Below are 22543 nucleotides of genomic sequence, written 5' to 3'. Positions count from 1 at the left end.
AAAATGCAAACTGCAGCTGTGTGTGGCCTTAATTTGCCTGTGCAGGGAAAGAGAGTTTAACTCTTCAACCCCCCTGCTCGCCCCCACTGCCCCCTCCCCGCTTTAACTTGTTAATTGAAACTAGGTTTCCAGTTTGGGCATTAACATTTAAAGTGTAAAAATGCATATTTTAACATGGGGGGACGATGACAACTCAGTTCCAATTATTAAAAATAAGCAAAGTTTAAAGCGTTAAATTTCCCACACTGCTCTGAGGCAAACTGAGGCTGCAATTTGCATTTTATGCATGGATGGAAAAAATGGGGGCTTTATTATAGAATCATATGGTTGGAAGGGATCTCTAGGGTCATTTAGTCCAACCCTCTGCACAATGCTGGAAATTCACAACTATCTTCCCTCCCCACACCCTCAGTGATCCCTGCTCCATGCCCAGAAGATGGCGAAACACCATCAGGATCCCTAGCCAAACTGGCCTGGAGAAAATTGCTTCCTGACCCCAAAGCGGTGATTGGCCTTACTCTGAGCATGTAAGAAGGAGCCATGAGAACTAAGCACTGATGTAACGCTTCCTGCCCTCCCTCTCATGATCTGCCTAGATTCATGTCCGTTTGAGCCCTGTGCAATGGCCAAGTCTCCAAGCCTCCCTATCACTGACCAGGTTTTTGCCTGTGACCATGGAGGCGACACACTTTCTCCTTGCTTTGGCACAGCCAGTCACTGCAGCGTCTTGAAAGATGGATACACATTTCTAAAGGCTTTCATTCAGAATAAAAAGATGCATTCCCTGCAATCACGCTTAACGTTCACCAGCTCAGACAGAAAGGAATGTTCCACGCAGCTTCTGAGGAAGCCCTCAGAGCTGCAGTGATGAAGAGGCATCTTGGACTGCTTTCGTGGGGCACGTACCCTGAGGCCAGAAGGTCGCTAACGGGGTTCCAAGCGCAGATGAATACTTCGGATTCATGGCCACGCAGCACCACTGCTTTATTAGGAGGGATTTCAACGTCGCCATCTACTTCCATCATGTCTGTGTGATTATCTGTGTTACGGGGGCAAACAAGAAGAGACACATGTTTTATTATTTTCACACCCATTCCTCACTTCCAGCCTTGGACCCAAAAGGATCCTCTACACTTGTGTTCTCAAAGCACACACCAATCCCTTTCCCCTGACCTTGTTTGACTTCCCAAGAATATCAGACCCTCTGATGCACCCTGTTACACCGCAGAGGCAAAAGTCATATGTCCTAAGGCAACACTAGCCAGGACAAGATCTTTGCTAGACTGGTGCTGTAAATCGGCTCTCAAACCACTAAACCAGTACCTAAGATTAGAGAATAACAATGCAGAGATTGGATAAAGTAACGGATTCAGACGTGGGGAGACATGGTTTTCCCACAGTTTCAACGGATAGATGCTATCTTTGTACAGGTGCCTGTATGCAACACTCTCTGTATATGATATAAAACTGTACCCAAAACAAACAAATAAACTACTAACTCTCTTTATCCCTGTTATAGATAATTATCAGGCAAACAGCCTTGACCTGAATGTTATAGTTGTAATGTGGACTTGTGACAAATTAAGGCAGCATGTAGCATATATTTTGAACGGAAGTTTATGTTAGATCTATAAAATGGGGCATCTATAAAACAAAACTCACAGTCAAGTTGGTTGACGGATAGTGCCGGCAAATCCTATCTGACTTATGGTGACCCCTGGTGGGGTTTTCAAGGCAAGAGACTAAGAGAGGTGGTTTGCCATTGCCTTTCTCTGCAACCCTGGTCTTCACTGGAGGTCTCCCATCCAATTACTAACCAAAGCTGACCCTGCTTAGCTTCTGGGATCTGATGAAATCCGACTTGCCGGACTATCCAACTTCTCAACTTCAAAAATTTATCTTGGATTAAACTAAGGCCGGGGGGGGGGGGGGGGAGTTAAATTAGTCTGTTGATCTGTTTTTCAGTTAATAGAGACACACGTCAGATATAAGCGCCGAATACCTCCTGACTCATTCAAGAGAGACTCTTATGCATGCATGCAGAAACAGAGAAGTAGTTATTCCTATCTAGCGTTCAGCAGCAACATACACCCTTATTGCTGCAAAGACAGAGGGACAGCTGGATAATCATTTGCATTTCCAGCCAGTAGGGGTGGCTGGAACATTACATTCTCACTGCATCTCCAGCATGAGCTTCAATTCACAGTTAACAAGGGGAGGGCAAACGGATTGCCAAATCTAAGCACGGAAAGAATGAAGGCATCATTTTCATAAAAAGAATGTGCAAATCTGGAGTTTTCACACACACAAAATGAAGTGTTAACCTGTCAAGACCCACATAAATAACAGTAGTACGCCATTTCATGTTCTCAGACCCATTCAGAGCATCCACGACACCCCGGGGTCACTGGAGTTCTGGGGTGAGGTGGGGGATGGGGACAGAAGATGCCATACAGCTGAAGGGTAGGTGAATCCTGTTATTAGGTGTGAAAAGGAAAAACAGAAATGTACAATACAATTGCCTATATTTTTTCCTCTGCTACTGTTTGGTGTAATGGTTAACAGCCACTATTGCTGTTTGGTGTAGAGGTTAAGAGCAGTAGGTCTCTAATCTGGAGAACCGGGTTTGATTCCCCAGTCCTCCGCCTGAAGCCAGCTGGGTGGCCTTGGGTCAGTCACAGCTTCTCAAAGCTCTCTCAGCCCCACCCACCTCACAGGGTGATTCTTGTGGGAATAATAACAACGTATTTTGTAAACCGTTCTGAGTGGGCATTACTTTGTCCTGAAGGACAGTATATAAATCGAATGTTATTGCTGTTATTATTATTGTTTACCAAAGATGGAGAATTCAGGAGGGCTTTTTTACACAGGTAATAAGCCTATGCTGTAAGGAAAGGGTTCAGAGAGATGCGCTGGACTGGGATAGGGACTGCTGAGTACAGTCCTGTGTATCGTTTCTTGCTGTCGGTATGCTCCTAATATGTAGTTCTGTGTTGTGTAGTAAAGCTGCTTATGTTTTGGGTTTCATCACTGTTTTCACCCTTGTACCAAATTTTGCTTGGTTTCAAATGTCTGCAATCCTTACCCTATTGTACTCTTTACTGAATGTCCCTCCAGCTGATTATATTGACCTACACTGTGCAGTCCACCTTGAATCTCAGTGAGAAAGGGGGGCTATAAACAAACAAGCCCGATCTCATCAGGTGTCAGAAGCTAAGTGGGGTTGGCCTTGGTTAGTAATTGGATGGGAGACCTCCAAGGAAAATCAGGATAGCTATGCAGAGACAGGCAATGGCAAGTCACCTCTGTTAAACTCCTGCCTTGAAAACCCCAGGAGGGATCGCAGTAAGTCAGCACTTTCCGCCACCTCCAGAGCATATAACAACAACATTCTATTTATATACCACCCTACAGGACAATGTAACACCCACTCAGAGCTGTTTACATAGTGTGCTATTATTACCTTTACGACAATCACCCTGTGGGGTGGGTGGAGCTGAGAGAGCTCTGGAAGAGCTGTGGCTGACCCAAGATTACCCAGCTGGCTTCACGCAGAGGAGTGGGGAATCAAACCCCGTTCTCCAGATTAGAGTTCTGCCACTCTTACCCACGACACTAAACCATGACGTGGATGAAAGATTAACCTAACACCAAGGTCCTCAAACCCAAATTGACTCCACATTACATGCAGCTCCTCATTTTAACAAAATTTCCCCTGCGTTGTCACAACACTGCTACCTCCTGGTTATGAGCTGCTCCACACATCGCAGAGTACACTGGCTGTGTCGATGGGGCCCTCCCTGTGACAGACATAACACAATCACATGGGCGGATTCAAGGCCTGCTATTGGGCTTGCTGGGGAAACCCACACGTGTCCTTACCCAAAAAGCACTCACTCCTCTGGAATTGGGGGGGGGGGCTGAAGGACCCTCTACACACACATCACAGATCCAATCCTAATCAGTCTCTGCACACGCAGGAATTAAGCAGAATCCACAACTCATGTGTAATTGTGTTATGTCTGATTAAACCTGTGAACTTTGTCTTGTGTGTAGATGACATCCAGGACAATCCTTTCTCTTTCTCCTTTGCGGGAATAAACATTTATTTATTCATTTATTTTAAAGGGCATATTTAACCCAGATTCCTGCTAGAACCCCACACTGGCAAGTTCAACTGTTAGCCAGTTTTACTGACCCTATCCAGTTTTATTTGTGCCAGGGTACAACTGTAGGGTTTATGTTTAACATCAGGGCTGAAACCTGGAATTCGCAAAGTCATGTGCATGAGCATGTTCAGAATGCTTAATGCTCGCCATAGAGCAAGCAAAGTCCAGTCCTTCACACTTTATCTTCACCACAATCCTATGAGGTAGGTTAGCCTGAGACTGGCCCAAGGTTACCCAGCGAGCTTCCACGGCAGAGCAGGGATTTTAATGGGCATCCTGGATCCTACACTACACTGGCTCTGTAGATAAGACAGCACAGAAGTTTCCCAAGCAGCTCTAAACTGCCCCCCAACACTTCTTTTCAAAAGAAATTAAGCTCTCTACACCTGCAGAAATTAAAGAGCTTTAGCTACACTCAAACCAGATCATGGAGACTTGGGTATCCCCTCCCCTTCACCGGCTCCGATCCACAGAATAGGGGGAAAAGTTTTAGAGTAACCGAGATTCAAAACAGCAATCCACTGCCTGTGCCCTGCTCTGCCTCCGACTTATCAGAGTGCCCACAGATGCACAAGAGGTCTCTTTGCTCTCTTGCAGACCCAGTCCAGGGGAGGAAATATTTTAAATTTTACTGGCTGGCTTTCTCCGCCTTCATTTGCTGCCCTCTTAGCTGATGTGCCATGGCTGGCCTACTCGCATCCCATCCCTTGCTGACTCATGGCCAAACTAGACGTTACCAAGGAAACGGGGGATTCCCAGTCCTGTATTCCTCTTGTAATGGGGAGGGAGGGGAACATTGGCCAGGAAGAACTGCCAGATGGGAGGAGGACTGCTTTCCTGTCTCTCCACTGCACCTCAATTTCTTTTATAAAAGTGGTTTTGCCTCCTCTGTGCAATCTCTAAATCAAAAAATGAACCTGGCTCGGAGGAGCAAGAAACGACCCACCAGGCACCAGAGGAATTACACTCCCCTCTTTTCTTCCTAGATATCTTTCCTTGTAAACACTCTGTGCTTGCACTTGTATCCTCCTAACTTGGCAAACGTTGGCTTTGGATCTGGAATCTAACTTGGACCTCCGGGAAGAGGCAGAGAGGTTAACCCCTTCGCATACAGATGCCATTCCTGCTGTCCCACTGTGTACCACAACAAGGCACATGAAGAACACACCCCTCGTCACGTAGGATTCTTTCACCCCAGACATGTGCACTTCCCATTTACAGTATCATGGACCTTACTGAATGATGCAAAACAAATATTGATGATGCTGTGCCTGAATCTGCTGCTTCCGGCCCAGGGGAAAGCTGGCAAAGCAGGACATTAATTGCCTGAACCAGGCTCAAAACAAAAACCACTGGGATTTGGTTCTCTCACCTCTGACCTAGTCAGAAATGGGACAGCCGTCTAAGCAGCTGGAAAGTCCCCTTCTCTGAGATAAGAAGAAACTTGAATGTGAGGGCCAGGGCTTTTTTTTCTGGGAAAAGAGGTGGTGGAACTCAGGACTGCACAATGATGTCACTTTGGGTCAGCTGGAACAAGGGGGAAGTTTTTTAAAGTTTAAATCACCCTCAGCGAAAATGGTCACATGGCCAGTGGCCCCGCCCCCTGATCTCCAGACAGAGGGGAGTTTAGATTGCCCTCCGTGCCGCCAAGCAGTGTGGAGGGCAATCTAAACTCCCCTCTGTCTGGAGATCAGGGGGCGGGGCCACTGGCCATGTGACCATTTTCAATAGGTTCCAGAACTCCGTTCCACCACGTTCCAGCTGAAAAAAAGCCCTGGTGAGGGCTTCTTCCCAGTGGATGGGACTTACTCCTCCAAGCTAGGCCAGAGAAAGAAGCTTAAATAAAACCCTCCAAAACAACAGACACCAAGGAAGTCATACAGACAAATATGAGGGAAAGGAAACACACCTCAGAATCACAATAAACAGCCTGACACAATGCAAGATAAAAATCTCAATGGGGAGGCCCTAGAAGAATACCAAAAAAAACCTGGAAGGAGTTTTCTAAATCCTTTGCCAGAGATGGTACTAGTGGATACAATGCTCCTGGTTTAAAAAAAAAATCAGGTTTCCATTCAAACACTGAAATCTTGTTTTTAGAAGAGGTGTGTGTGTTTAAATCAGTGATACCCGGTGTCACCCCAAAACAGTACTGCTCAAAATGCCATCCCCTGTCCCCGCTCAAGATGACTCTGGGCTCAGGTGGAGTTTACAAGACCACTATGCTTAAATGATCCCGCTAGGTACTGTGCCTGTGAGCACTGCAGGCCACTCAGATGCATTAAACAGCAAATCTTGCAGAAGCCAATTTTGGGTCTGGGCTGCGCTTGGACGAGAGACCCCCGTACGCCACCTTGAATTCCATGGCAAATAAGTAGGATACAAACAACACTGAGGCAAGGTGGTAATTACAGATGAGAACTCTGGAGCTTTAAAACATTTATTTCATTTATACGCTGCCTTCCTCCTTAGTGGAGACCCAAAGCTGCTTATATTATTCTTCTCTTCTCCATTTTCTCCTCACAACAAACTTGTGGGGTAGGTTAGGCTAAGTGTGTGACCAGCTCAAGTTCACCCAACAATCTTCCATGGAGGAATGGGGATTCAAACACTGGTCTCCCTGATGATAATATATTTATTACTGAAGAGTTGTTTCTTTTCAGTGTTAAAATTTAACTCTGTATCCAGATAAGCTCCTGGGCTTATTGGGCCTGTATAAGTACCATTTGTGTTCTAGAAACTATACTTTATTTTGCATACTGGAAAAGCTGTTTTACATTTTTAATTTTTGCTAACTCTCAGACAAATCAAAACATGATTACACAGGCTTAGGATGAGGTAGTTTGCATCTCTCTCTCTCTCAATATCGTGTCCATTCATCATTTTGGTTGTAGAAAATTTAGGCATTTATACCTTTAGATTTTGCAGGCATTGTAATTATACATGCCAGCCAGATTATGAATGATGTATTTTATGCTGTTAAAGCCGTAAAATAAGTTTGGGTTTCGTAAGAAAATAAGTACTGCATATATTTTCATTTTTACCCTAATTTCATTTTTTTCAGGAAAAACCTTAAACAACAAACAGAAAACTTTTCCCAATGGCACCAAAATGTCCAGAAATGTTACATCTTTAGTCGTATCTGGCTCACAGATCTCAGAGGTTTATACAGTGGACACTGACTCAGTGAGATCACATTTCTGCAAAACCAAGAGGGCAGATGCCCTTGCTGGCACTCGAGTGCTCAAAGACACATTTTTAAGAGGAAGATGTCAGCTGTGTGAACTGGCCTGGAGCATTACTGCCTCTAAGTGCTTGAAGAGAGTTTGTTTACTCATAGGAGACGCATAGTAAAAGAGAAGGAAAAGAGCCTGTGGTTTTCTATGATCTTCTTAACAGCTAAGTACCATAACCCACAACATCAAATTTTCCAAGACAGCATGCTTGCAAAATCATTTGCAAATGAAATGGGACAATATTTGCAAGATGACACGTATATGTTTATGGCCATAACTGTCTTACGTTTAATTTGGTGCGGGGCTGGCCAACTGGGAACACTACGGAAGTTGCAAAGACTTTCTAAACAGGCACATAAAGGGGCAGGAGGAACCAGCAGCAAAACATTTCATATCTGCTCAGCTTCACATCATATATGCGCAGATGGATAACACAGAAAGCTGGCCGGGGGTGTGTGTGTGTGTGCAGAAACCACAAGAAGACCAAGGCCCGTTCTCTGACAGGCTACCTCTTTCTGACTGCTGGGGTAGAGGTAGAGCCGAGACATCCCATGTGTGACCCAATGGGGGGACCCAATGGAGTGGAAAGGCCTTGGAATCTCCATACATAGGATGAACTGAAAAGGGGAGGGGGGCACTTCTTCCAAATATGTCTGTCTGAGGAAAAAAGCACCATCTTTTGGTGAGATTTCAGAGGAGCTGTAAATATTTTTCATGTAATGTATTTAATTTGGATTTTATTTCTGCTTTCTAATATGGGGTTTTTAAAACTGTTACAGCGAGTTTAAATGTAGACCTCGGTGGAAAGGAGGGGGGCTGGATGGGTGAATGGAATGTGCTGTGACTGCAGCTATACCTTACAGGGCAGAGTGAAATGCAGTTTTTAATCAGTATGCTGAGAGAAAGTGTTCATTCTAGTTAAGTCAGGCAAACTGTGTGGAGCCTGTGAGAGAGTCTGTGTGTTTCTGAGAGACAATTAACCGGACACAAGATTCTGATTAAATCATTCTTTGTGTGCCTGAGAGAAAGGATTCTGGCTAAAACAGGGAAACTGTGGAAGCCTGAGAGCCTAATTCTGCCTAAGTTAGGCAAACTCTGTGCACCTGGGGCAGTCTGTGTATATCTGGGCGAGTGATTCATCTATCTATGTCAGGCAAGATGTGCAGAAAGGCCATTCTGAACCTATGTCTGTGTGGATAAGAGTTTAGTCGGTTATAGTGAAGACTTGTGTGGAAAATTACTCTGTGTGACTGAGTCTGTGAATAAAAAGATAATTATTTTTGAAACCCCAAGCTGAAGAACTATTCTGAAACCAATATGCTTATTGATGTTACATAGGTATTATATGTACATATAAATAAATTCAACTTTTCTTTAAATGAAAAGATGCTTTTTACCTCACAAGCACCCTCACATTATGACTGGTCTGTCAAATGACCATTTATAATAAAGTCTTCCTATAGTAGCAGTTAAGCTTTCACGTTGCTAAAGATGCTATGTTAATTAGTTATGCTTTGTTTCAGAAAGATTTCATCTCTGTGCTCAGGTTTATGCTTGTTTTCAAATTTTCTACTGTTGATTATATTGTATTTCACTTCCCCTTTGGGTCTCAGTGAGAAAGGCGGACAATAAATGAAGAAAATATATGCAGTTTATTTTCCATGGAATTTTCGATCAACACATGACTGTAACTTGGTAAAACTCTTTTCACAGTTCAACTTACTTGCTATGGTGTGGGCTCCATTTTCTTCCCCATTTGCAGTGTTTTCGCCATTTTTCGTAGACCCCTGCTGGTTTGGTGGAGCGGCTGCAGCTGCAGCTGCTGCCTGTTGCTGCGCAAGCTTGTCTCTATAGGCCTGCTGTCTTGTCTGCACCACATCCGGCATTACAGCGTCTATCAGTGACAGAGACTCTATCGGCCGACCGTCAAACAAGGTACCATCCTAATTTGGAGATGGAAGTATGGGAGAATAAGCCGACATTAACGACATGTGAGATTTGCAGGAAGAATCTCAGGAAAGGAGAAAAACATTATCACTACTACTACTACTACTACAACTACTACTACTACTACATCATTTATAGAACTGAAAGGAATGAGTTGCCCCAGAACAGACGAGGGTTTTTGAAGGACATATAAAAATAATCTTTGTGCAGAAGGCATCAAGACAAGACTTCAGTGTTTTTGAACAACTCTCAATGCTATCTATCTAGTACATTTTTATCACACCTTTTCCCCAAGGAGCTCACAGCAGCTTGTAATGTTCTCCCTTCCTCCATTTTATCCCCTCCCAAACCCCAGTGAAGGAGGTCAATGCTGAGAGAATGTAACTGGCCCAAGGTCACTGAAGCAGGTTTTGTGGCAGTTTGGGAAATTGAGCCTGGGCTTCTGTGATCCTAGTCAGGCACACTAACCACCACACAAAACGAACTCAGTGTTTACACTATTGTAAATGGGGGCCCGTCTGCTGTTTCTGCACAGACTCATCACAAGCCGCTCCAGAAGATGGGAGTGGCTGAGACTATGTTTACTTTTCACACCAACGCCAGCCCTCCCCCCTTTCACCTCAGGACTAAACAGAAACTGATCCAATCCATTCTCATGAAGAATGCACAGACCTTTGTTTAGGGGCTGACTAAACAAATGCATAAGCAGAGCTCTGGGATTGCTAAAGATTTTTTTAAAAGGAAATTCAAGGCCTAACTGTAGACGCTCGGGGAACTGCTTGTGATGGGCAGCCCTCCCCTCTTCAGCTCGCAGTTTTTGCACCAGCTTTCCTTTCACAGCAAGCTGGGAATGGTCCCTCTATTCCAACTCAAAGGTAAAGCTGAGGGATGTCAAACACAGTGGAAACATTTACTTGGCTGCTGGAGTTTCACAGTTGTATCTAAAAAGGCTCCTTCAACAAGCTACAGACAAGCTAGACCACCAATGCAGAACCGAGGGAATCGTCTAGAGGTAAAAACCTGCTTTGCTTCAGTTCGAGACAGCTGCTCTGGCCCAAAGCAAAATGCCACATGATTCTTTTTTAAATTGGAACAATGTGGTTGTCAGATTAGGATTAATGTGGACAGTCAGATTAGGATCTGGGAGACCCAAGTTGGAATTGTCAGTCTGCCGTGGCTGCTCAGTGAGTGACCTTGGGTCAGTCACACACTCTCAGCTGAACCTACCTCACAGGGTGGTGGTTGAGAGGATAAAACTGAAGAGGGAAGAACAATGGTGCACACTGCTTTGGGTCCCCGCTGGGGAGAAAAGGAGGGTAAATATATATATACAAATGGGGAAAAAAGCATTTTGCAAATTTTTGAGGTCTTCATCAGGGTGATTGTTAGAGGGTTTGCATGTCTAATTGTTCAGGCCCTGATCTTGAGTTTCATCTACAACCTGTGTAGAATTCCAGGCAAATTTGAATTAAATTGTGCTGGTATATATATAAAAATCAGTAGTTGATGAAATGTCTTAATACCAAACAGAACACACACGTCTTATAGAAGGCTGACAGCTGAGGGAAAATGTGGTAGTCATATTAATAAAACTGGAAATTAGTTTTAGATGATACGAAGTAAACAGTCAATTGAAGCCAAATTGGGTAATATTTCCTCCTAGTAAGAAACTGCCATAAACACAATTTCTTTGCAGGTCATTTCCCTCCAGTGGAAAAATGGCTCTCTTTGTCTGCTAAATTCAGGCATTCCTAATAGTGGCTATCTGTTTTTGTCAAGCTTAGAAATACCTGAATTTAGCAGACAAAGGTGGGAAACATTTCAGCTAGAGCAAAATGATCTGGGAAAAGATTGTGATCTCTAAATGACCAACATTGTGATAAAAAAAACTTAAAACGAACGCCCCCCTCAATCTCAACAGTAGAAGCCAACCTTGATAATGAATGACTGTCCTGATTTGAACTCTTAGACAGTTAGACAGATTAGTTAGACTGATTTGAACTCTTAGACAGACCCCTCACAAGAAAAGAGTTGTTGAATTTTTTTACAGGAAATCTACCGCGACAGTAAACAGTACAGGACAATCAAGAAGGAAGAGGGGAAAAGAGAGAGAACACTGACATTCCCGATGTAATGCAAGGCAACAAGAGATCTCCTTACCTCATTAATACTGACTTCCGCCTCTACATACTGCAAGCCTTTTTGGATGATGGAAATCAACGCAGCTGGGGGCACCAGTGCACCGTTGATGTTAGACTGGCTGATATGGCTCTCGATACCAAAGGTGAATGCTGAATGAGAAAACCCTAGAGGCAAGGGGGAGGTTATAAGGGTGTGCTCATCCGTACGAGAAAAGGTAGTTGTCACTGGACCCCCCCCCCGCCCCCCTCCCACTTTGAAAAGGGCTTAAGGTTGGTGGTTCGGGCTCTAATATAAAGGGCCCAGTGGCCCGGTCATCACAACTGCCACTCCTGCCACACCCTGTCTGGATGGACAATCATGACAGGCGGTGAGGAGAGCAGATGTTGACCTCTGTTGAATGGTCTTTCCCCTATATAAAAAGATTCACTGAGCATCAAGGACTAAATTCAGATCTGGCAGTTTGAGAATGCCTGTATTTTATAATTATTTGACGAAAGGTTCCTCTGGCACACCTCCTGACCCTGACCACACCTGGGACAAAAACTCATCCAACATACTCTACATTGCACTTCTGACCATCCATCTGCCCAGGATCAACTGAAGTCCCTTCTTCCTGCACCACGTGGTCGGATTCACCCATAATGACAAACCATGGCCTGTTATAATGGGAATCCTTGGGACTGTGCCTTTATTCCCTCCCCCCATTCCACTGTTGCCGGTTAATCACTAGATTAACTACACCTACACCACAAACTATGGCTTACTCTGTAACCTCCAAACACTGGTTTGGAAAGTAGAGAACAAACTCAGCTGGGGATCTGCAGTGGGGCTTAACCTATCCCAGCTCCTTGTTCCCTCATTGCATACTCCTTCCTTCTCTTAAGCACCAGAGTATCAGACTCAGGGCTACAGACATCGTGCCCTCAATAAAGTTATGCCAGCCTCCACTTGCATTCTGAAATGGTTCTGGGAGATCTGTATCACTTGCCTTTGCTCAATGCTTTCAATATGTAAGATTTATTTTGCAGCACCAGCCAAATGTCATAGAAGAGCATCTGCCCCGTGACACCAGTTACTTATATTTGACTCCAGTGCCATTGCTACCCAGGGAAACAATCCTCATTTCTTTCTTAAACACTGATCAAGTCTACTCAATGAACTGCAGAGCGCTGATGAGACATCAGGATTCGTTTCCTTCTGTTTCTGTCTTAATTTCTTCAAAACTGCACAGGGCAAGGCAGAATATGTCTACGCAGGGGAGAATTAACTTCTAAGACAAAGCATTTTAATTGTGTGCGTGCCCCAGTGCCAAGCCTGCATTAGTTCCGTACGCTGGCTTGAGGAGTAGAGTAATTATAATTCTGTAAACAGGAGCATTAGGATTAGTGGATGTTAATGTGTTATTTATTTGCTTGTCTAGAAAAGGTACATTTATTGTGTCAAAGAGATTCCTCTGAAGCTAGTACGCTTTCCCTTCAGGCGCTGTTAGGATGTCAGAAATCTTCCCTTTGGGGATATTACAAGCAGTTGCTCATTGGGCAGCAGAAACGAAGATGTCGCATATATAACATAGATGAGAAAAAATTTAATTTCACAAATACTCCAAGTGGCAACAGGAGAGTGATCACGAAGCAAAAGCCAGGATGGGGCTATAAATGGGTGGTGGGCTGCGGAAATGGCTGCAGTCTCAACAGGCAGAAAGCAAATTCAGCCCCCGTCCCAATAGTAACTGCCATTGTCTCTTCAGGGGGAAAGTAAAATGATTCACTTGGGGATTTCTGCCATTCTGGTAGGACTTGCCCCCTTCCTCTGATGCTGAGCATCCCAGACCTTACCGACAAGAGCGCCACATTCAATGTTATCTCTCTGCACAGGCTGCAGTGTACAAACATTCAACCTGTCATCATTTTGTTCATCACTAACAGCGTTTTTTATGTTTATTTGCAATACCCAGCTTGGTAAGAGGGAGAGGGACATTAACTACAGTTATTTCCCATTGTGCTCCCCTGTGCCCACCCATGAAACCCTCGTACAGATGGCACATTCTAAATATGAACAGCAATTACAATTATACTAAGCAAAAAGGCTCATTCAACTTGCATTAAAAATGTAGCATCCAACAGATAGCACTGGATGGCCATAAGATCCCACAGGTGATCCAAATCAGTTGTTCATATATTTATGCCGGAGCTCCAAAAAGGAAATGGATCTCCACTCAAACCAGGGTTCACCCACTCCAGCCTTGCAGAATTTTGGAACCATACAGTGCATTGTTTAAAAAAGTGTCAACAGAATTCTTGCCATTTAATAACTGATTATATGAATCCTCTGATCGGGGCTGTGTATGATCTTATTTTTAAGAACTACCCAAATTCTGTGTTCAGAAATATGTATTTTAAAAACGACCTGTTTCCTGCATCACACTGGCCTTACGGTGTACCTTGGAGGTTCCTAGAGATCAGTCTTCTGTACACTTACAATGTACAGGTTTAGTTCCAGGTACATGGGCCAGAGAGATCCTTTTACGGGAAGTGGAGATCTTGTTCAGTATGAAATGAACAGGGGTTCAGGACTTGGGAGCAAGCCAGAAAACAAGCAAATCACCCTTCAAAAGTAAGGAGGTACCACCGGCATTATGGAACCAAGTCAAGGTAGTATAAAACTTCCTTTTTGAAATATGAAAGTCTTGGTGAAATGAGAAAAGCAAGACGGAGCACAGGTTTTCACAAAATACACGTTGATGGCAAAGCAAGCAAAATGAGGTTTTGAGGAGTATACAGCTAAAACTAAAGGAAAAAAGACTAGAAAAGGAAAGTTGTTGGGGGTTCTTTTTGGCGTAATTCTTCACTTTGGAACTGGTGGGGGCAGTGGCTCACCCGGAAACCACTATTTTGAGCAAAGACATCTGATGAACTGAATTAAATACCAGAAGTTTGAATGGTAAGTAGCAAACATGACACCGATATTTAAAAAGGGGTGGGGAATTCAGGAAACCACGGGCCTGTTGGCTTATTGTTTTTTTAAAATAGTAAAAGGACAAACAGGGTATCCTAGAAATCACCTGTCAATATTTCAAAATGCTTGCATATCCCAGACCCCACCCTAGCCACCAAAAACTAGGCAATGTGGCAGCTTAGCAGATAGGGAAGTTATTCCACAACAGTAGTTCCACTCTTGAGGAGACACTACTCCAGGTACCACAAAATCTAATTTTCTGAAACAGCAAGGACTCAAACATGCCCTCTTGAGTGACTATCAAGGCTTGGAAAGGCTCGTGTGGGATTTAAAAAAAAAAGCCTGAGAACCAGAACAGATGAGACGCCTGACGTGTGGAGGACGCGTTGGTTTCCCACAAGGTTCCATGGGAAGTGCAGAGAGAAAGAATCCCTCTTCTCCCTGGCAGAGGTTCTTTCTCTAGGCCTCTTGTCTAGTCTGCAGCTCAGCTCCCTCTTGCCGCTGCCAGCTCCCCTTGCTCCCCTAAAAGCACTCTGCAGCCAGAGGGAGCCGAGTGCGCTGGCAGCAGCAAGAGGGACAAGGAGCTGATTGCTGCTGCCAGCTTCCTCCGACTGTCGCCAGCACAATCAACTCCCTCTTGCCGCCACCAGCGCGCCTGGCTCCCTCTGGCTGCAGAGTGCTTTTAGGGGAGCTGGCGGCAGCAAGAGGGAGCTGAGCGGACTAGACAAGATGCCTAGAGAAAGAACCTCTGCCAGAGGTTCTTTCTCACTACACTTCCCATAGAACCTTGTGGGAAACCTATGCATGTCCCCCATGCGTCAGGCATCTTGTCAGTTTTGATTCTGAGGAACCTCTTTCTGTAGAGGTACATGGCAAGAGTTTGCAAGAGTAGATGCATGGGGACATACACAGGAGCCTTTTACTGAGTACTACTCATTGACTTGCAGTGATTCCTAGCGCTACTTGGAAGTAACATACTGATGGCAACAATATCACTGCCTTCATATGCCCACCCCCTCATGTCTGAACCCTCCTACTAAGTAGGCATATGAAGGCTCAGGGGAAAAAATGGAAAATTCCCTCAGGACTTTCCCCCCTTTTCCATTAAAAATGGGAAATTTACGGGAACACAGAACAAAAGCTACTATGAAGTATTTTTTTTTCATCAGAAAAAAAAAGAGGTTCACTGAAGAAAATTCCTAGAAATACTTCCCCACTTTTGGAATGAGTGAAATGTCGGTTTGCCAACTTCCTAGTGGGACCTGGAGATCTTCTGAAATTACAACTTCAGGCAACAGAGATCAATTCCTCTAGAGAAAATGGTTGCTTTGGAGGGTGGACCATATGGAATTATACCCTGCTGAAGTCCCTTCACTCCTCAAGCCCTGCCCCTCAAATCTCCAGGAGTTTCCCAGCCCAGTTGGCAACCCTAATGAAATGCTAAAGTAGCATAAAGTGCAGGAGTCTGCAACTCTCTCTCAACTTTAATTTTGGCTATATTTGCAATTTTGCTTATATAAAACTAAGGCCTTTACACTCACATATTCTACAAATATGTCAATTCATACCATTTTATATGCTAACTAAGTTATAAATGATCCATTTCATGTTATTAAAGTAGATTTAGGCTTCACAGGAATGTAAGCACTGCATATATTTCAATTTCCCCCAGAGTTTCTATTCCCCCCTCCCCTCGAATATAAAACTACCAGGTTTTGGTGGAGGGGGGGGGGCGCACAGCTCTTTTCCATGGTTTTAAAACTTGAAGAAATTTTACTTCTCTAATACTGAGCCAGCACGTTGGTCCATCTAGCTCAGGAATGTCTACCCTTGGACTCTCTCCTTGACTCTCCAGGTTCTCAAGTGCAGATAGTCCTTCCCTACTACCTGCTACTTCAGTTTCTTTACCCAGAGATGCAATGGATCAGATCTGGGAAATCAATGCATGGAAAACATGGCTCCTCCCATAACTGCTGTGCCACTCTCGGCTGGGCTTAAGCACCACCACTGGATTTCCTCAGACAATGGCACTGCACCTAGCAGCTCAGCAAGGGTCACCGGACTCAAGGGACCAACAAGGTCCTGCCTGGACCTTCTAATTCTTCTAATTCTTTCCCAAGCAACCTACTGCTCAAGCATCAACTTGGCTGCTCATCCCCACTTGTTTGGGTGCAGACTTCAAAAATCACAGGGACATACCAAGGTGGAGCTTCTACCTACGGATCAAGCCTGCCATACATGTAAAGGCTACAATGTGGATGGCACTGCAAGCTTGGGTGATGTGGTGGTGTAATGCCAAAGGCTGCACATATTTTTCCATTTTTCGCCGGTTTTCTTATGCAATGAGCACCACACCTGGGAATTTTTTAATACATACATATATAAAAATCCAGGCTTCATGAAAGATCCATCAGTCACAACTTTTAACAAAATTTAACAGGACTAGGAAGAAGAGAGGAAAGATATTCGTTCCTGTTACAGGAATATTTCACTACAGATGAAAAACAGTCCTGGAGTACAGAGTAACTAAAATGTGTATTATAAGCAGGACTGAATCATGACTAAGATCTTGCAGGTAGCTAGGCTGCAAAGATGGTACACTGCTGCCAAACGCCTGCCATCGCAAGAAAGAATGTCTCTATGTGTGCTGGTCTCTCCTGTATGCTGGGCTTACGAGCACTAATGAACCATGGTCACCCTTGGTGCTGCTGGTGATTTATCTTGAAGCCCCTTCTCGATGTGCTGTCACAGACCCATGGTGGTAGCCTCCTTGAAAAACGGCTTCACTTTTCAAAGTAGGCTTCCTCAAAGCAATGCTTCCTTGAAAATGATCCATTGGATCAGAGCTTTGGAAGGAGCTTTGGGGAGCCTGACTGATTCATCCTCTTGCCGCGGAGAGAGAGAACAAATGCATTTTCCAATTCTGGCAGAGTCATACAGCATGATTGTTATGGAAATGATTTAGAGGAAGAAGAAAAACTAAGTGGTTTCCACCCCCCCACCCCCAAATACTGCACCCAAAGGGCATTCTGTATGATATCACAACTTAGAAGTTGTCAGGGCCTGGCCAGGAACTACCTAAAACTTGGATCACAAGAGTGTGAATTCCAGTTAAGAGTCCTTGAAAATAAGTGTCTGGAGCTGAAAACTAGAGCAGAAAACTGTAACCTGAAGTATAGCCAGAATTACTCTGTTGACCAGGTAAAGGCAAAAAGGCAGGTTCGCGCATGAAGAGGTCTACAAGGGGTCCTGAAAACCAAAGGTCTACTGTCACTCATTAAAGTTCTGAGGTTTCTGATTCAAACTTCTCTCTAGCGTATGTGATAATTTAATCTAAGGAGCCCTTTTAATGATCTGCCTTCCTCCTCTCTGTGCTGAGATTTCAAACAATATGCTTTCAATTCCTTAAAGGTTGCTATCAGAAAGTTCCAATTAACCCACGCTTTTGCATCTGTGGCGCTTGATCAATTGGGGAAAAAAAGGTTTGCTGTGGCATGTTATACTGGGCTATTTACACTGCACTGAGAAAGAAGTTTATTGAGAAACTGGTAATTTGGATACAAAATGCAGATGATTTTTATACCAGATAGTTTCATCTTCTGGCTAAATTCTGGCAATATAGACAAAGTTGAAACAGTTTGCTGTTGCCACAGAGAAACGCAGAAAGGAATTAAAGTAAGTGCAATAAAAGGTATCCATATATTTTGCTTCAATTTACGAAATGTGTCTTGACTTTTATAACGTTTTATGAGTTTTGTGATGATCTTTTTTGCATTTAACTATAAAACTTGACTGATTGGTTCAAGCGCTCGAGTGCTTGACGAGAGTAGCATTTTCACTTGCATAAAACATGTAAAGCACACTGTGCTTCTACCTTGAAAACTGAGGATATCTGGCCCAGAGGAAAGGTCCAGCAAAGCAGGATTGACCTGCCCTGATTCCAAGTCTTCCTTAAGCAGAGCAGCTGCCCCCAAATTAAAAAATTTAACCAATCGGCAGCTTGTTGCCCCGTTACCTGCCTAATTTCAGGAGCTTACACCAGGCCTCAGCTGCACCTAAGCAGAAGCAGCCATCTCACCCAAACCCTCTACCCACTACGGAGTAACTTTTGCCAGGTGCTGCAGTGAACTGCCTGCAATATTGAGGAGGTGACTGGAATATCAGACTGGCTCCTCCAGTACACTGATGAGGTCTCAAATTGTGATAATAAAGGGGGGTTCCCTGACCTGGATAGCCCAGGTGAGCCTGATCCTGTCAAATCTCACAATCTAAACAGGGTCGGCCTTGGTTAATAATTGGATGGGAGACCTCCAATGAAGACCAGGGCTGCAGAGAAAGGCAATGGCAAACCACCTGTTAGTCTCTTGCCATGAAAACCGTAAGTCAACTTTGACTTGAGGGCACTCTCCACCACTCCACCATTTCCTATTGGCAAATCTACCCCAAACTGTAAAAACACTGAAGAACCTTTTCTTCCAAATAATATTGGTTAACAGGATCAAGATTTCAGTCCAGTAGCACCTTTAAATATCAACAAGATTCCCAAGGTATAAGCTTCTGAGAGTCAAAGCCCCCTTTGACAGACAGAAGTAGGAAGGGAGATCCCTGAGCCCTTATATCTCAATCGGAAGCTGGGAAGGATGTTGCAAAGAAAGGAGTCAGGAGGAGGCAAAGATAAAATGCAAAACATAATCAGCTTAACTAGAACAGGGGAGAAATGCTTAGGGGTAGGAAATGCAGAAAAGTAATTGATGTTTTGATGGTTAATTGATGCTGTTAATAGCTAAGGAATCAAGATAAGATCTTAGTCCAGTAGAACTCTGCACTCATCCACTATTTTTGATGACATATAAAGCTGTTTTGTATTGCATCAGACCACTGGCTTATCAAGGTCTATACTGCCTACTCAGACTAGCAGCAGCTCTCCAGTGCCTCAGGCAGAGTCTCTCTACATAAGACATCTTACAAGGGGATGCTCCAGTGTGGAGAGACACAACATTAGCCAGGAAGCGTAGTTTAAAAAGACAGAGCTGGCAGAGATCGCTCCTCTGAGGGCTTGTTAATTTCATCTTCACTTCCCCAAAGGCTCTGTCAATTTCATCTCTGCTGGCTCTGTCTTTTTAAACCACCCTCCTGTAGAGAAGTGAAATTGACAGAGCGTTTGGGGAGACAAAGATGAAATTAACAAGCCCTCTGAGGAGCGATCTCCACTGGCTCTTTTTAAACTACGCTTCCTGGCAATCACTGCATCTCCCTACACTTGAGCGTTCTTGTGTAAAATGTCTTGTGTAGAGAGACTCGCAGAGATCTTACACATCATCTATTACCTGATCTTTTCAAATGGAGATGCTGGGGATTGAACTGGGGACCTCCTGCATGAAAATCAGATGCACTATCACTGAACCACAGCGCCTGCCCCAGTCATGCATTCCTACAAAGTCATTCTCCCGCCTATACCTTGGCCTGGCTAGCGGAGGAGGCTTCTGAAGTCTTGCCAAGTACATTGGCTTAGTTGTACTGTGTGCTCATGTGGGAACAGGCTTTGTGCCATTCTAGAGGGGGTTGTGCTACCTTCTCACAGCATGGCTGCAATAGAAGGAAGAGCCAACGGTAAGGACTGTGCAAATTAGGAGAATCAACACCCGTCCAGAAAACCCACAAGAAGGCTGCATTGGGTACCAAATTCTAGCTTTTGAAAAAGTAACATTTCCATATTGTAAAAAAGTTTTTGTTTTACTCCTTTGGATGCAGAGACAGGTGTATCAAATGTGCAGGCAATGGCAGGTGAAATCTCAGCTGGCTAAATAAGATTTCTAAAACTGAGGAGCTAAGATATCAGTACATAGTTCTTTGTCCCTCTCCTAATGCTGTCCAAAGTAGAATAAATCTGAAAAATAAGCAACATGCCAACAAAGGGTTCTGGAATCTGGATTTTCCTGGCACAGAATTTGGGGTCTCTTGATTTTGATCCAATGTGTACATTCTAATACAGCTACTTTCCCAAAATAACAGCTAAGGGGCTGTAATTTGCGTGTGCTCCCCTCCATTTATTTATACTGCCCACATTCATTTCCATTTTTTAAATATTCCTAACTTATAACACCTCGTTTCCAGTTTTTAACATTTCATTTTTATTGGTTTTAACTGGAAACACATTTCCATCTGTAACAGTTCCATCCAACTGCAATGAAATTCTGTGGGACTGTATCCCTCACCCAAGGGATCCTGCCTGCTGAATTTCATGCAGACAGAACAAAAGCCATTTTTGCACTCAATTAAAATTCTGCCTTGCAAAGCAAGCAAAGGAGGAGGTTGGCCGCCCCCCAAAAAGGCAGACCAAGGTGATGTGAAAGAGTGGACACAAAAGCTCACTATTTGTGTATACTGCTCTTAGTCTCTCTCTTTTACACAAACATGCACGCACACATGCACGCATGCCCGCACATGCAAAAGCTTAAGACTTTATGCAGAGTCTACATTAGAACTGGCACTAAAAGAAAAGGAAAGGAGAGAGGATCTCAAATACTATTTAAATAGCAACACTCTCACACATACACTGCAGCAAATCACATTCTCACAAACAAAGCAGTACAGGAACAAGCAACTGCGAATAGCAAAACAAGCTATAGAATGTAAATGCCAGGTCTCAATGAGATGAATGTATGCAGGCAGGCAGGAAAATTCCACTACATCTCTAGCTTACATAGATCCCAGAGGAGAGTCCTCCTCCAATCTACTGAAACAGAACTCTGTGCATAGACAGACCTATTACCACAGTTTGCTCTGATGGGAACATCATTTAACTGTTCTGGTTGGATAAAATCCCTGCCATTCACATCATCTCACTCTCCCTCTTCTCCACTATCATGGTCTCCCCATCTTCTGCTGCCAGTTCATGCAGTTGTGAAAATAAGACAGTGCAGATACTGGAAATTACAATGGATGTTTCTAGACACATATTGATTCCTGGTTGTCTTCCTTTTTAAAGAAACCGGATGCATCATAATACTGACAATAACAAAAATAGACTATTTGTTTAGCAATTTCATTTGCTAAAATCTGCATGCTTATCCGTAACAACAGCTACATAAACAAAACAAGGGATTCTCAGCCATTCCAAATATACATAGTCCTAGAAAAAATCTTGGATCTTTCATAACAAACTCCATCCAGGGATAACAATGACACTAGTTTATATTTTTACTTTAATCAAGGGAGAGGGAGTTCGCAGCCCTCAACTCTTTGTGGGTTGCCGATTTTGCATCAAACGCTCAGATTAGTCTCTAGAATGTGTGACCAAACCCTAATCTACATTAGAAACTGCTCCCTTCAGATAAGAACTAACAAAAATAAGCCTTCACCAGGGTAGGTTGCAGGGAGTACCTAACCCTTCTCAAGGGATGTGGCGTTTTGATTTTGTTATGCTCCAGCTACAATTTTAGAACTTCTGTGCCTGCTCAGCTATAAAAGGATCAGTTCTAGGGTCCACTGATTTATCAGTGGGTGTGATGCCTTAGTTCTACTCGCAAAATTACACAGATGTGGGTGGGAGGGAGAATGCAACGATCACACATGCTTCCACTTTTGCCATTTCTGTGCAACAAGTGAAGTGACTCTTGAATGTTGCCTGCGAAATTCTTAAAATATCCAGAAGAGAGATTATGGTTTCTGCTTCCAGTACTTTCTACTGGCAGTGTGGCAGAGGTCTCTTTATTTTTATTTTTTTGTTTACATTTAAACATATGACTTACTTTCTACTAAGGAAAAAACCTCAAAGCAATGTAAAGAGAAAAAGAAGTTATTTAAAAATCTCTCCATCAGACAATGAACCATACTAATTTTAAAAGTTCATCGCCAATAAACATTTTTTTAAAAAAAAATGCAGACAAGACTTTGAAACAAATGGAGGCTACAGCTTTAAGAAGAGCAAGATTTCAAGTCCAATAGCACCTTAAAGACCAACAAAATTTCTGGGGCATAGTTTTCGAGAGTCAAAGCTCCCTTAATCAGATGGTACCTAGTATGTGATGAAGGAAGCTTTGACTCTTGGAAGCTTATACCCTGGAAATCTTTAAGCTGCTAATGGATTCAAAT

General features: G+C 43.6%; 1 protein-coding gene across 3 annotated transcripts in view; it reads right to left on the bottom strand.

The window, feature by feature from the left end:
* Positions 1-22543, bottom strand: part of TBL1XR1 (TBL1X/Y related 1) — a 235943-nt gene that overhangs the window by 23145 nt on the left and 190255 nt on the right. For all 3 annotated transcript variants that reach the window (XM_054982607.1, XM_054982608.1, XM_054982609.1), the window contains 3 exons: positions 11513-11658; positions 9129-9348; positions 907-1039 (listed from right to left, as the gene is read on the bottom strand). In XM_054982607.1, coding sequence (XP_054838582.1) covers positions 907-1039; positions 9129-9348; positions 11513-11658 — 499 coding nt within the window. The remainder of the gene's footprint in view (positions 1-906; positions 1040-9128; positions 9349-11512; positions 11659-22543) is intronic.

This window comes from Eublepharis macularius, chromosome 6, assembly GCF_028583425.1.
Source record: "Eublepharis macularius isolate TG4126 chromosome 6, MPM_Emac_v1.0, whole genome shotgun sequence".
NCBI lineage: Eukaryota > Metazoa > Chordata > Lepidosauria > Squamata > Eublepharidae > Eublepharis > Eublepharis macularius.
The sequence above is the reverse complement of the archived record's forward strand: the minus strand, read 5'-3'. Positions and strand labels throughout refer to the sequence as shown.